Genomic DNA, 14,963 nt, shown 5'->3' on the forward strand with positions numbered 1-14,963 from the left:
CAGTCCTCAGTCCTCCTCTCCAGTCCTCAGTCCTCCTCTCCAGTCCTCAGTCCTCCTCTCCAGTCCTCAGTCCTCCTCTCCAGCCCTCCTCTCCAGTCCTCAGTCCTCCTCTCCAGTCCTCAGTCCTCCTCTCCAGTCCTCAGTCCTCCTCTCCAGCCCTCCTCTCCAGTCCTCAGTCCTCCTCTCCAGCCCTCAGTCCTCCTCTCCAGTCCTCAGTCCTCCTCTCCAGCCCTCCTCTCCAGTCCTCAGTCCTCCTCTCCAGCCCTCCTCTCCAGTCCTCAGTCCTCCTCTCCAGTCCTCAGTCCTCCTCTCCAGCCCTAAGCCCTCCTCTCCAGCCTTCAGCCCAGCCAGGACATGACTAACGAGGCCCTATCCGTGAGGAACTTGCAACACCCTGGGGTGCGAGGGCGGGACGCTGGCTGTCACTGGACATCCATGATGTCACCTAACTTCCCCTCACAACATGACCCCCTGACCTTTACAGCCCAGAAACGTTTGAAGAACTGTTTCCACCAGGAGGTTTCGGCTTCTCACGCGTTTCACGTGTCGGGGTCTAAACCGAGAAGATTAGAATTCCCCTCATCACTGGGAACCATGTTGGGTATCCAAACCCTGTCCTAATGCTGTCAGAAGGCTGTGGTCTAACAGACCCCTTGTAAACTTATGACTACATGTGAAGAACAACTCAAATGACCCCATTATCATTTATAGTGCAACAACAGGACCACGTCAGCTGTGAGTCATTCAGCTCCACCACATTTGTTCATCTGGATTCATAACTCGCCTGACTGCAAACAGACAGCCAAAAACTCCCTCTGAAAAATCAGACTGGAGTCAACGAGGTAAACAAATAAGCACTAATTGCTTTGTCATGTGAGAAACTTCATCCCTCTCCTGCCTTGAATGTTTCCCCTGGCAAACCACTCGAGGTTGGGCTAGTCACATCAGCTCTACCACAACTACCCCACCCCTCCCCTATCCTCTTCTCTCCCCTCTCCTTCCCCTAGCCCCTTCCAAACCCCTTACCTCTCCCCCTCCCTCTCCCTCTCCCCTCCCCTCCAGCCCAGAGCGCCAGAACGAGCCCAGAGAACCACATCCTGGAGAGAGGAAAGCGACGGAGTCTCTCTGCCTTCTCCAACTGGAAAATCTGTTACACAATCTGAACTTCTCCCTGACGACTCCAGCGCTCCACAAAAAATATTACAATCGCTGCTTTCACAGGGAGCCAAGGGGAGAGACGCGACTCCAGGAGAAACAACAGCAGAGGGCTGGGGAGAGAGACCGCGCCCTGATCAGGGCACACAAGCAGGAGAGACACAACATCCTTGATGTCTGTGCCAAGGTGGGGATCCCCTCCAGATCTCCCAGAGTTCCCTGGGAACAGCTGAGTGGGTTCATCAGAGAAAATTCCGGAAGACATCTGATAGATGACACCAAGTAGAGAGTGAGGTCATCAGAATCTGAATCAAAAATCTACAGTATGTACACATGGAAGGGATTTGTAGTGTGGTGGTGTGGGGGGCTGAGAGGGGGGGAGGGGGGGGGCTGAGGGGGGTGACCGTGCAGTCTTGCACCCTACACCCCCCCCCCCTCCTTCCCACCCCTGAGAGTGTGGCTGGGCCGGAAACAGGAAGGCAGGTTAGGGTCCTGACTGTGTAAACATGGTGCAGCATATACAGTGAGAGCACAATCTGGCAGACTGTGTAAACATGGTGCAGCATATACAGTGAGAGCACAATCTGGCAGACTGTGTAAACATGGTGCAGCATATACAGTGAGAGCACAATCTGGCGGCGCATCCCTTCAATAACAGACAGGCCCGTGCAGAGTGATTTTTTTTCTTTTCGCCAGGCGACTGAAAGAGGAAATGGGGAGTATAAACAGCACTCACCGCGGACTGGCTTGGGTTACCACGGAAGGTCTTGGCTTCCTCTGGACGGCTCGCACACACGACATACCGCTCAGGAAACACACGCAACTCTGGAGGAGGGAGAGGAATCAGAGAGGCTTTACTGGTTAATAAGGAGGGCTGTGCACTGGAGAACTCCCGTCTGAACCAGAGGAACTGTAGAGCATGGAGGGGCCATCAGCACACCCCAGCTCCTCCATCAGCTCCTCACACACTGGAGGGGCCATCAGCACACCCCAGCTCCTCCATCAGCTCCTCACACACTGGAGGGGCCATCAGCACACCCCAGCTCCTCCATCAGCTCCTCACACACTGGAGGGGCCATCAGCACACCCCAGCTCCTCCATCAGCTCCTCACACACTGGAGGGGCCATCAGCACACCCCAGCTCCTCCATCAGCTCCTCACACACTGGAGGGGCCATCAGCACACCCCAGCTCCTCCATCAGCTCCTCACACACTGGAGGGGCCATCAGCACACCCCAGCTCCTCCATCAGCTCCTCACACACTGGAGGGGCCATCAGCACACCCCAGCTCCTCCATCAGCTCCTCACACACTGGAGGGGCCATCAGCACACCCCAGCTCCTCCATCAGCTCCTCACACACTGGAGGGGCCATCAGCACACCCCAGCTCCTCCATCAGCTCCTCACACACTGGAGGGGCCATCAGCACACCCCAGCTCCTCCATCAGCTCCTCACACACTGGAGGGGCCATCAGCACACCCCAGCTCCTCCATCAGCTCCTCACACACTGGAGGGGCCATCAGCACACCCCAGCTCCTCCATCAGCTCCTCACACACTGGAGGGGCCATCAGCACACCCCAGCTCCTCCATCAGCTCCTCACACACTGGAGGGGCCATCAGCACACCCCAGCTCCTCCATCAGCTCCTCACACACTGGAGGGGCCATCAGCACACCCCAGCTCCTCCATCAGCTCCTCACACACTGGAGGGGCCATCAGCACACCCCAGCTCCTCACCACCCATCACCCCGAAGACGAGATGACAGATCACTGCTGAGATCCTGGGTTTATGACGCATGAGAACGGCTAGCATGTAACATCAGTGTCATGTCTTTCAGGAAGTGGGCCAGAGTGATCTGATGGTTTATCAGCTTTGGTATAAATTGTGGTTAGTGGCCATCAATAAAGCACAACAAATGTAACTCAAGACAAGGAGAAGGGACCGCAGTCTCAAGCTGTAGGCTGCATCCATCTCGTTTCTGTTTCAACTTTCAAACCCGCTTCCTGACCCGCTTCCTGAATCACTTTAAAGCCAACCAACGAATTTATCTACAGTTTCTCTTTTCTCTCAGACTGCGTTCACGCCATGTTCCATTCTGTGTTTTTCATGACGTAGCTGCAGTGCTCAAGTTAGTGACCCCCCCAGCCTCTGCCCCCCCCCAGCCTCTGCCCCAGCCCCCCCCGCCTCTGCCCCAGCCCCACCCCCCCCTGACCCTGAGTGACCAGGTCTAATTGGCCCTATGCTGGAGCTGATGAGTGGATGTGTCACCATCACCCACCCTCCCCCCTGGAGGCCAAACCAGCCGAACATCCAGCTTCTCGTATGAACCTGACAGACAGAGGCAGCCCTGCCGCTCCCAGGGAAAGCTGGCCGGGGGTCAGGGGTCAGGGGCTGCTGATGGGCCGTGGAGATACGAGGAGAGCGGGCCTCTCGTCTCTCTCTGGCTCTGGAAGCTCTCGCCGGGCTACTTAACCTGAGCTTGTTATCAACAACACCCACAACCCAGCGAGGAAACAAGTAAAGTGGAGAGTAATTCACGTTAGGACTGGAGCTAACTGGGTCTTTTCTGTGGAGATGAATTCCAGATGTGATTAGTCTTCCAGTTGCAGATAGTTGTTGGTTATTGACACTGATTCACACCTGCATTTCTTCAGCACTGTACAGCTTTAATTCAGGACACAAGAGGAGATCCAGATTCATTCGTAGCTCTTAGAGAGCCGTACTCACCTCCGTAGCGCTCTTTGACCACACACCTGAGCCTGGAGTGACGCTTCACAAAGTCTCCAACCAGACAGAAGCAGGAACCTGTTCAAAGACAGGAATCACAGGCAGAGAAAATACTCTTACTTTCAGATTCAGGAGTATTTCTAAGTCGGTAAGAAGCTAAAACTAGATAATGAACCACTGACAGAGCCCCCGCTAGACTAGGAGTCATGGATGGAGCAGGCAAGCTCTGTATTCATGAAGCCCTGTCTCGATAACACTGATTGAATTTTCCTTTCTGACAAAAGCCTTCCGTCGTTGGTATTCAAAGCTGGAGCTGGCAGAGGGAGCCAGGGACAGAAGATAAGAGGTTAATGAAAGGAAGTCAAATGCAAATGTTTCTCCTCTGGTGAGGAGCAAAAGGCTCAGACAATAACAGACAGTGCCGGTTAGGGGAGGTGATGAGGAAAAGAAACTAGCATCAAGGAGCAAATCCAAATGTCACAGCCAATCACCAGGGCTTTATCTCGAACAACCACATTTTGGTTTGTCTCTGGTGTAAGATTCATCGCACAACTGTCGTTAAACTAATGTTTACAGAGATATTACCCTCTCTTAGAGCACCCTGTGAAAACTCAAGGGACTGTGAAAGCCAGTGTCCAGGGACTCCTTGACTCATTAACAGAATCTGCTAGATCACACATACGTCGACTCAGCCCTGTGCAGCATCGCTCCGGATGAGCTCACTAACTGTGTGTGTGTGTGAGATCATCTATCTGGAGGATGCGAGAACCCGTTCCTTCCTTCTTCCTTCAGCAGAACCAGAGGTAGAAGGAGTCCCTGGCATCAGCTCTGTTTGGCAAATGCAAGATAGGCTGTAAAGACTGTTGCCTAATCTGGGAGGAATTTGTTGACTGAAACCAGGGGCCTGGCTAACACGCTACAGAGCTGCTCTCTACAAACAAGACAACAGCCCTGGGAAGCTACCAGACCTCCACTCCTGTTTCTCTGACAGACTCCTCCTCTGCTGGCTTCTAACACTTAGGCTAGCATTCAAAATATTTCAGTTTATGTTCTACGATTATGAAGATGACACCCGACCAAAAACACAGAGCAACACTCTGGAGTTTGCCTTTGAATCGAACTGTTAAATTTGACATCAAATAAACCCGTTGACGCGAACTATGACATAACACACAAACGTGTACAAACAAGCATGCAGTAAACTACCAATAATAAGGTAGAAGATGAAATCAATCATCCCAAAACTGGGAGGAAAGAACAGTAAATTATGGGCCGAAGTCATGAAACTCCAATCTCCATTGTTAACCAAGAGAAGACTACCGTCAATATTTTCCCAAGATAATAGAGGTGAGACCTGTCAGACTGGATGAATATTTATAACTCTGCCATAGAGTTCCCAACCCCTCGCGTCCTGTTTGACAACAACATTACCTGTGATCTCAGATCACAGGTAATCACGAAGGCCCAGCTTGCCAAGTACAGTATCTGCTTCAGATAGAACATTTAAAAGGATTCATCCACAACTTATTTCCCTAGCCAAGGATCGCCCAAATACCAGGCTCCAGAGCTCGAGGCGGGCATCTCATTGACAGGAAATCAAGACAGTTTACTGTCAGATATCTGAGGACCTCGGACTGTTCTGGAAAACCACACACTTCAACACCTCAGGACTTGTTCAGTGCAACAGCAGAACAAAAGTTCAACCACTGGCAAGCTGGCGAAGAGACAAGGAAGCCACGCCCACCATGCAGCAGAAGGTCTACATACTGTAATAATTGGCAACAACAATTAATGATCGTTTATCCTGCCTGCAACCGGAGCAGCAAGGCTCCCATGCGGGGGGGGGGGGATAAATTCCATAGCTTTTTGTTTTTTTCTTTGAACGTGGACTTTGGTCATAGACCATTCTGGGCGACTTACGGGTCCTAAGAGGAATGCAGATTGGTATCTGGGTTGTGCTTTCTCTGCCCATTCTGGGATCAGCAATGTCGGGGAAACAAGCATATTTCATTGCACATAGATGACTGTGTGTGTTTTGAAAAGCTTTGATTTAGCCCATTTAGACTGAGCCCACAGAGACTGCTAGAGCAGCCCTCTGTCCTGGTGAAGCAGTCTTCTCGCTGGCTTCCCTGGTGGGTTGAGCTCGCTGGTTCCCAGGACAGCCTGACAGCGCTGTCTGGACTGGGAACCACAGAGGCTCTAGACATCAGCTGTTGCTCCAGTTCTATAAAGTCCTGCGCAGCGCCGAGTTGGTTTTGGCCCCTGTCCCGGCCTCTCTCTCTCGTGCTAAGCTTACATTCATGTTTCTGTCTCACAGACAGTCCTCTAGCCTCCCCTGAGAGCGTCCCTTTACTGTGGCATGAAGCTAGTCCAGAGAACCATGGTGACTATCCGCTGGTTGACTTCTGGAACCTACAGCACAGCCTTGACGAAGAGCAGTAATTATGTCTCCTGAAGCCTGAGAAGCAACAGGATTGTGAAATGTCATATCAATATTATAGAACACGTTACAGCAGTGTGGTGAGATGACGCTTAGCCGACCGGCTCCTGATCTACCACAGAACAAGACTAGCATACAGCCTTCACAGACAAGGTGCTTGAGAAGACACCATACAAGTATGTCTGTCTAACACACACACACACCACACAAACCACACTAACCACACACATACACACACCCACATACACACACCCACATACACACACTCACATACACACACCCACATACACACACCCACATACACACACCCACATACACACACCCACATACACACACCCACATACACACACTCACATACACACACCCACATACACACACCCACATACACACACCCACATACACACACCCACATACACACACCCACATACACACTCACTGACCACACACACCCCCACAGCTTTCACCACTTCCTGGGAAAACAATGAAGGGAAAGAAAAGTTAACAAGGCGAAGCATCCAGGGAGGCTGTAAACTGGGACAGACGGGTTGAGAGGCATTGAGACCAGGGTCAGAGGTAAGCCCCCATGGAACCAACTTCATTAACTCCAGTCATATCCTGAGGAGATCATTGAAACAGCCATAGACAGGGGGGGGGGGAGAAGGGGGATGGTCCTCCCCCCCCTTCTCCCCCCCCCCCCCTCCAGACTCCTCACATGTTGTGACTCACGAGGCGTTCCACAGGCACTGTGTCAGAACACACTGTCCCTGAGACGAGGCTGAACCAGGCTGGGGCAGACCTCTGCCAGGCACCAGGCCCAGGGGGTTTTGAGCCTGTGGAGAGGGCTGTCTGGCTGTGTGGAGCTGTCTGACTGTAGCACCACTGGATTTCCCATGCAGGCACAGCGTGGACGTGAATCAGCAGGAGAGTCAGACTTCAGCGCCTGAGAATCCTGTCCTTCTGATACATCAGCTTTGATGATGGACTCCCGTCCACCCTCCTGTGTGTGTGTGTGTGTGGTGTGTGTGTGTGTGGGGGGGGGATGGGGGGATAAGGAAGTTACCCATGTGTAAGGAGCGATCAGGGGCTTTCCTAGAAGGTCATCACTTTCCATCCCTCCCTCCATCCCTCCCTCCCTCCATCCCTCCCTCCCTCCCTCCATTTCTCCCTCCATCCATCCCTCCCTCCCTCCTCCATTCTTTTCTTCGGTCTCCCCTCTCTTCACCCCATCCTCTCTCTCAGAAGCGATAGAGCACTGTGTCTTATCATCCTTCTCAACTTCCACCTGAAACAATATTTGCACATGAGTGTTCAATTTAACATTTGGGTGACCCCTTCGTCATGGTTACAAAATAAGCCACAGCATGGTAGCACAGGCCAACCCACACTCCAACATGTGACTGGAGGAGGAGGGGGGGGTGGCAGGGTAGGAAGGTTGACGGGTTTACTGATTCAGATAAAAAGCGTATAATGTTTTGTTTAGCATGGAGATGTTATGTGAACCTACAAACTAATGTGAACACCGAACAAAGACTTCCTGTCTGAACAGTGTTCCAGTCCAAGTTGTTTCTTTTGTTTTCTGCTGGTCTGGATGGAGTATGAGTGTGGATGGAAGGAGAGAGAGAGGAGGGAGAGAGAGAGGGAGCGAGGATGAGAGAGCAGGGAGAGAGGAGGGAGGGAGCAGGGAGAGAGCAGGGAGAGAGCAGGGAGAGAGGAGGTAGGGAGGATGAGAGAGCAGGGAGAGAGGAGGGAGAGAGCAGGGAGAGAGGAGGGAGAGAGGAGGGAGAGAGGAGGTAGGGAGGATGAGAGAGCAGGGAGAGAGGAGGGAGAGAGCAGGGAGAGAGGAGGGAGAGAGGAGGGAGAGAGGAGGGAGAGAGCAGGGAGAGAGGAGGGAGAGAGGAGGGAGAGAGCAGGGAGAGAGCAGGGAGAGAGGAGGGAGAGAGGAGGTAGGGAGGATGAGAGAGCAGGGATGGAGGATGACAGAGCAGGGAGAGAGGAGGGAGAGAGCAGGGAGAGAGCAGGGAGAGAGGAGGGGGAGAGGAGGGAGAGAGCAGGGAGAGAGGAGGGAGAGAGCAGGGAGAGAGGAGGGAGAGAGGAGGGAGAGAGCAGGGAGAGAGGAGGGAGAGAGCAGGGAGAGAGGAGGGAGAGAGCAGGGAGAGAGGAGGGAGAGAGGAGGGATGGAGGAGGGAGAGAGCAGGGAGAGAGCAGGGAGAGAGGAGGGAGAGAGCAGGGAGAGAGCAGGGAGAGAGCAGGGAGAGAGGAGGGATGGAGGAGGGAGAGAGCAGGGAGAGAGCAGGGAGAGAGCAGGGAGAGAGGAGGGAGAGAGGAGGGAGAGAGCAGGGAGAGAGGAGGGAGAGAGCAGGGAGAGAGGAGGGAGAGAGCAGGGAGAGAGCAGGGAGAGAGCAGGGAGAGAGGAGGGAGAGAGGATGAGAGAGCAGGGAGAGAGGAGGGAGAGAGCAGGGAGAGAGGAGGGAGAGAGGATGAGAGAGCAGGGAGAGAGGAGGGAGAGAGCAGGAAGAGAGGAGGGATGGAGGATGAGAGAAGAGGAGCTGAGTTATGCGCAGCACCAGTCTGCGTTGGTCCTTTAAATCTCACGTCAAGGTCTCATCATGTCCAGACCCCTGCTTACTGTACCTCTCCCTGTAAATCTGCTCGCCTGGCGTTTAGAAATCGAAAACAAGCGAAGCGGTCCCGGGAACACATGGAGATTCTATCTATGTCCAGCTAGCAGGACTAATGACACCAGACAAGCAAGGCCGCAGCAGGCAGTAAAACAAGTGTTTAGCCTGATTCTGACATCCACAGTAAAACATCGGTTTTACAAGCGGCATTCAGAGTAACATTTTGAACCTCCTACCTTTGAGGTCTGGCAGGCATTACTGTGTACTGTTACTCTAGAAGAGAGGGGGGGGCAAGGGGAGAGGGGGTAGGGCCGGGGCCGGGGCTTGGGGGGTGGGGCAAGCGGGGGCCGGGGGACTTTATGAGCGCGTTCCCCAAGTGATCACCCTCCAAACCTTCCCCAAGCACACAGGACGGGTGTGGCTCTCTGTGCCAACAAGGCACCTGTTCCCAGGACGACCGTCTCTAAGGGACAAACTCAGAACAAAACGAGGAAAGAGAAACAGGGATCTTCTGAAGCGATTCAGCCATTCCTCGTTCAGGCTGGATGGTTTTCCTGAGATCAGGAGAGCTCGTGCTGTCTCCCGGGCCAGACTGCGGCGGGGAGAGCAGGCACATGAGTGTGACCGTGCTTGGGATCCCATTCCCCCTAATTACACAGCAGAGAGAGTGTGGTGTGAGCTCTGGCTGGGGCTGCGGTCATGTCCTAGGAGACTGTAGCTGACCCTGGAGCAGAGGAGGGTGGGGGAGAGAGAGACAGAGAGAAACAAAGAGACAAAAAGAGAGACAGAGAGAGATACCGAAAGAGAGACAGATAGAGAGACAGAGAGAGACCGAGAGAGACCGAGAGAGAGACAGAGAGAGAGACAGAGAGAGAGAGACCGAGAGAGAGACAAAGAGAGAGACAGAGAGAGAGACAGACAAAGCCAGAGGGGCAAGCAGAAAATATGTAATAGGAAGAGTGAGTGATGGAGGGGTGTGTGTGAAGGGGGCAGGGGGTTAACAGTGGAGTCAGTCTGTGCTTAGTGCTGCAGGGTGGGGCTGGGGGCTTACAGGATTTACAGAACCACAGAAACACCCCAACACACCGGGGGGAGGGGCCGGAGATGGGAGATGGGGGTGGAGGGGGAGATGGGGGTGGAGGGGGAGGCGGGGGAGGAGGGGGAGGAGGGGGAGGCGGGGGAGGAGGGCTGGAGCCACTCTGACCAGGATCCATTTCCAGCCAGGGCCCTGGAATTCCTTTGTTCCTTTTTCAGGGTTCCCTTTCCCCTGGCTCTTAATCCTACCCCGCTTCCCTCCCCGTCACACGTACCAGGGTAGGTAACCCAGCCAGCTAGCCTCCTAACAGCCTTGTACCAGGGTAGGTAACCCAGCCAGCTAGCCTCCTAACAGCCTTGTACCAGGGTAGGTAACCCAGCCAGCTAGCCTCCTAACAGCCTTGTACCAGGGTAGGTAACCCAGCCAGCTAGCCTCCTAACAGCCTTGTACCAGGGTAGGTAACCCAGCCAGCTAGCCTCCTAACAGCCTTGTACCAGGGTAGGTAACCCAGCCAGCTAGCCTCCTAACAGCCTTGTACCAGGGTAGGTAACCCAGCCAGCTAGCCTCCTAACAGCCTTGTACCAGGGTAGGTAACCCAGCCAGCTAGCCTCCTAACAGCCTTGTACCAGGGTAGGTAACCCAGCCAGCTAGCCTCCTAACAGCCTTGTACCAGGGTAGGTAACCCAGCCAGCTAGCCTCCTAACAGCCTTGTACCAGGGTAGGTAACCCAGCCAGCTAGCCTCCTAACAGCCTTGCACCAGGGTAGGTAACCCAGCCATCTAGCCTCCTAACAGCCTTGTACCGGTGTAGGTATCCCAGCCAGCTAGCCTCCTAACAGCCTTGTACCAGGGTAGGTAACCCAGCCAGCTAGCCTCCTAACAGCCTTGTACCAGGGTAGGTAACCCAGCCAGCTAGCCTCCTAACAGCCTTGCACCAGGGTAGGTAACCCAGCCAGCTAGCCTCCTAACAGCCTTGTACCAGGGTAGGTAACCCAGCCAGCTAGCCTCCTAACAGCCTTGTACCAGGGTAGGTAACCCAGCCAGCTAGCCTCCTAACAGCCTTGTACCAGGGTAGGTAACCCAGCCAGCTAGCCTCCTAACAGCCTTGCACCAGGGTAGGTAACCCAGCCAGCTAGCCTCCTAACAGCCTTGCACCAGGGTAGGTAACCCAGCCAGCTAGCCTCCTAACAGCCTTGCACCAGGGTAGGTAACCCAGCCAGCTAGCCTCCTAACAGCCTTGCACCAGGGTAGGTAACCCAGCCAGCTAGCCTCCTAACAGCCTTGCACCAGGGTAGGTAACCCAGCCAGCTAGCCTCCTAACAGCCTTGCACCAGGGTAGGTAACCCAGCCAGCTAGCCTCCTAACAGCCTTGTACCAGGGTAGGTAACCCAGCCATAGCCATAGCTATCCTACTAACACAGACAAGTTTTCACTCAGCACTGCAGATGAGTCGACAGAAAGGAAAGTTGAATGTGAACGTATAATCTGGCTGCTATAGCTGGTGAGACATCTAGAGAAGAGGCCAGGCTATATGAAGTTTTGCAGACCCGGAGGAAGGTAGGTGGAAACAGCAGGGGTGCAGGTTCCAGCAGGGGTGCAGGTTCCAGGCCTCCTGGAAGTACAATAGGGGCTTAGAGAGGGAGGGGGTTTCATTATGAATACCCACAGCCTCGCTGACATGTCCACCAATCAGGAGAGTGAAAACCTGCTGGGCTTCAGAAGGCAGAACAACACCAGCGCTAGGAGAAGGAGAGGAGGAGGGGAGAGGAGGAGAGGAAGTGGGAAGAGGAGAGGAGAAGGAGAGGAGGATGGGAGAGGAGGGGGGAAGAGAAGGAGAGGAGGTGGGAAGAGGAGAGGAGAAGGAGAGGAGGATGGGAGAGGAGAGGGGAAGAGAAGGAGAGGAGGTGGGGAGAGGAGAGGAGAAGGAGAAGAAGTGGGGAGAGAGGAAGGGAGGAAAGAGGAGAGGAAGGGAGGAAAGAGGAGAGGAAGGGAGGAGAGAAGGAGCAGGAGAGTGAGCGTCTCCTCTTCACATCTTCCTCCTCGTTCTTAGCAGGGAGGGAGACGTAAACACATTCTCCACCAGTAAAGCAATCCAGCAACACTTGTGATTTTTCTGCCGTGTCCGAGGCCAGGAGTAAGCCCCCTTCAGAGGGCTGCCAGGAGGAGTCAGCAAGCGCCCAGCAGCCCCCTTCAGAGGGCTGCCAGGAGGAGTCAGCGAGCGCCCAGCAGCCCCCTTCAGAGGGCTGCCAGGAGGAGTCAGCGAGCGCCCAGCAGCCCCCTTCAGAGGGCTGCCAGGAGGAGTCAGCGAGCGCCCAGCAGCCCCCTTCAGAGGGCTGCCAGGAGGAGTCAGCGAGCGCCCAGCAGCCCTCGGAGCTCTCTCACGGCTATTAGTGACCATTCATCTGGGGAGCCTGGGAAAATGCCTCTCCTGCCTGCAGTGGCAGGGGGAAACAGGCTGGCAGGTGTCCCTCCCTCCTCCTAAGCCTTGGCACCTGTGCAGGGAGAGAGACCCAGGTCTGCCCTGACTCTACAGATACTGGAGACTCTACCCAAGCCTCATACCTGCCTTGCCCTGCCTCGAGGGTCAGTGTGTGGGAGGGGAGCAGCTCCAGGGCTGGGTTTCTCCGGGGGGACGCAGGATCAGCAGGCTGGATCGATACCCTGACAGCCCACACATCTGCTAATGTGCTCTGGACGTCTGAAACGGCACGTTAACCAAGACCGTGGTAAAAGAGACCTTCTCAGTTTACATTCTAAAAAGCCAAACACACACAATGTATGTATGTGTGTGTCTGTGTGTGTGTGCGTGTGTGTGTGCGTGTGTGTGTAAAAATACACATAGACGCACTCCCAAATGTACGCGATGCACCGCTTACTACTTAGAAGCAAATCTAGATCAAGGTACTCTTACAGTTGAGTTAAACAGAGAGGCACAGCACACACACAGTGGCTAAGCTAACTACCAACGTACAACAGGAGCAGCCAAATAAATCCCCCGGCACACACTCGTGTTATCTCCTGGAGAGTTCACACAGTATGATGAGAGAAAAGAATGCTATTCAGACGGGTCACGTTTGAGGCGGGGTCTCCCAGCCCAGCACGCAGGGGCAGGGGCAGGGGCAGGGGCAGGGAGGGAGAGGGAGAGGGGCTGGGCTTCCAGACAAGGGAAACCGAGACGCTCTTTAACTTCGGAGGAGCCCAAGCGTCTCTCACTGTCATATCAAATAACAAAAACATGGCCGGCGGGTTCTGCTCCCTGCGTCCAGCCAGCAGCCAGCCCCAGCAACATCCCAGGGAGAGCGGGCCGTGCCGGACCCAGCCTCTCTCTCCCAGCCTCTCTCTCCCAGCCTCCCTCTCCCAGCCTCCCTCTCCCAGCCTCCCTCTACCAGTCTCCCTCTCCCAGCCTCTCTCTCCCAGTCTCCCTCTCCCAGCCTCTCTCTCCCAGCCTCTCTCTCCCAGCCTCCCTCTCCCAGCCTCCCTCTCCCAGCCTCTCTCTCCCAGCCTCCCTCTCCCAGCCTCCCTCTCCCAGCCTCTCTCTCCCAGCCTCCCTCTCCCAGCCTCTCTCTCCCAGCCTCCCTCTCCCAGCCTCTCTCTCCCAGCCTCCCTCTCCCAGCCTTTCTCTCCCAGCCTCCCTCTCCTAGCCTCTCTCTCCCAGCCTCTCTCTCCCAGCCTCCCTCTCCCAGCCTCTCTCTCCCAGCCTCCCTCTCCCAGTCTCCCTCTCCCAGCCTCTCTCTCCCAGCCTCTCTCTCCCAGTCTCCCTCTCCCAGCCTCTCTCTCCCAGCCTCTCTCTCCCAGCCTCCCTCTCCCAGCCTCCCTCTCCCAGCCTCTCTCTCCCAGCCTCCCTCTCCCAGCCTCCCTCTCCCAGCCTCTCTCTCCCAGCCTCCCTCTCCCAGCCTCTCTCTCCCAGCCTCCCTCTCCCAGCCTCTCTCTCCCAGCCTCTCTCTCCCAGCCTCTCTCTCCCAGCCTCCCTCTCCCAGCCTCTCTCTCCCAGCCTCTCTCTCCCAGCCTCCCTCTCCCAGCCTCTCTCTCCCAGCCTCTCTCTCCCAGCCTCTCTCTCCCAGCCTCCCTCTCCCAGCCTCTCTCTCCCAGCCTCCCTCTCCCAGCCTCCCTCTCCCAGCCTCCCTCTCCCAGCCTCTCTCTCCCAGCCTCCCTTTCCCAGCCTCCCTCTCCCCCCGACAGAAGCTCCAGCCTGTCCAGTCTGTCTGGACCGAGCCAAGATGTTTGGTGGGAAAAGTTCCCTTCGTTCAGCCCTCGAAGAAACATAAATAAATCATATCACTATGAGCTAATCATGAATTCATTACAAAATATATAAAAAATACAATAAAAAAGGCCAGCGAAAACTGACAGTTGGAAATTAGCCGATGTTGATGAGAACCTGAGGACTGGTGTGGGACTTTTGTTGCCTGTCAATAAAACCCCCTCTGATACACAGGTACAGAGAACTATACCCGATTCGCACAAAACAATCGCACCCATGTAGGGGCAGGACTGTTGATGGCTCATTTACGGTGGCAACAGCTGCTGCCGCTTGGGCTGTTCTTCACGGTATTGGCACAAGCCTCCGTGAATCCACACTGGCACCAGCACAAACACCGTCTCTCACAAGACCCTGAATACCCAGAATACCCCTCCTACAACAGACATATCAGCCCTCCAGGCCGGACTATTCCTGTCCTACACAGCCTCTACAGGCCAGCTCCTCCACACACACAGCCTCTACAGGCCAGCTCCTCCACACACACAGCCTCTACAGGCCAGCTCCTCCACACACACAGCCTCTACAGGCCAGCTCCTCCACACACACAGCCTCTACAGGCCAGCTCCTCCACACACACAGCCTCTACAGGCCAGCTCCTCCACACACACAGCCTCTACAGGCCAGCTCCTCCACACACACAGCCTCTACAGGCCAGCTCCTCCACACACACAGCCTCTACAGGCCAGCTCCTCCACACACACAGCCTCTACAGGCCAGCTCCTCCAC

General features: G+C 55.0%; 1 protein-coding gene across 2 annotated transcripts in view; it reads right to left on the reverse strand.

The window, feature by feature from the left end:
* Positions 1 to 14,963, reverse strand: part of slx4ip (SLX4 interacting protein) — a 33,144-nt gene that overhangs the window by 7,048 nt on the left and 11,133 nt on the right. For both annotated transcript variants that reach the window (XM_062464672.1, XM_062464671.1), the window contains 2 exons: positions 3,884 to 3,961; positions 1,892 to 1,980 (listed from right to left, as the gene is read on the reverse strand). In XM_062464672.1, the coding sequence (XP_062320656.1) occupies positions 1,892 to 1,980; positions 3,884 to 3,961 (167 nt within the window). The remainder of the gene's footprint in view (positions 1 to 1,891; positions 1,981 to 3,883; positions 3,962 to 14,963) is intronic.

The sequence above is a fragment of the Osmerus eperlanus genome, chromosome 6 (genome assembly GCF_963692335.1).
Source record: "Osmerus eperlanus chromosome 6, fOsmEpe2.1, whole genome shotgun sequence".
NCBI lineage: Eukaryota > Metazoa > Chordata > Actinopteri > Osmeriformes > Osmeridae > Osmerus > Osmerus eperlanus.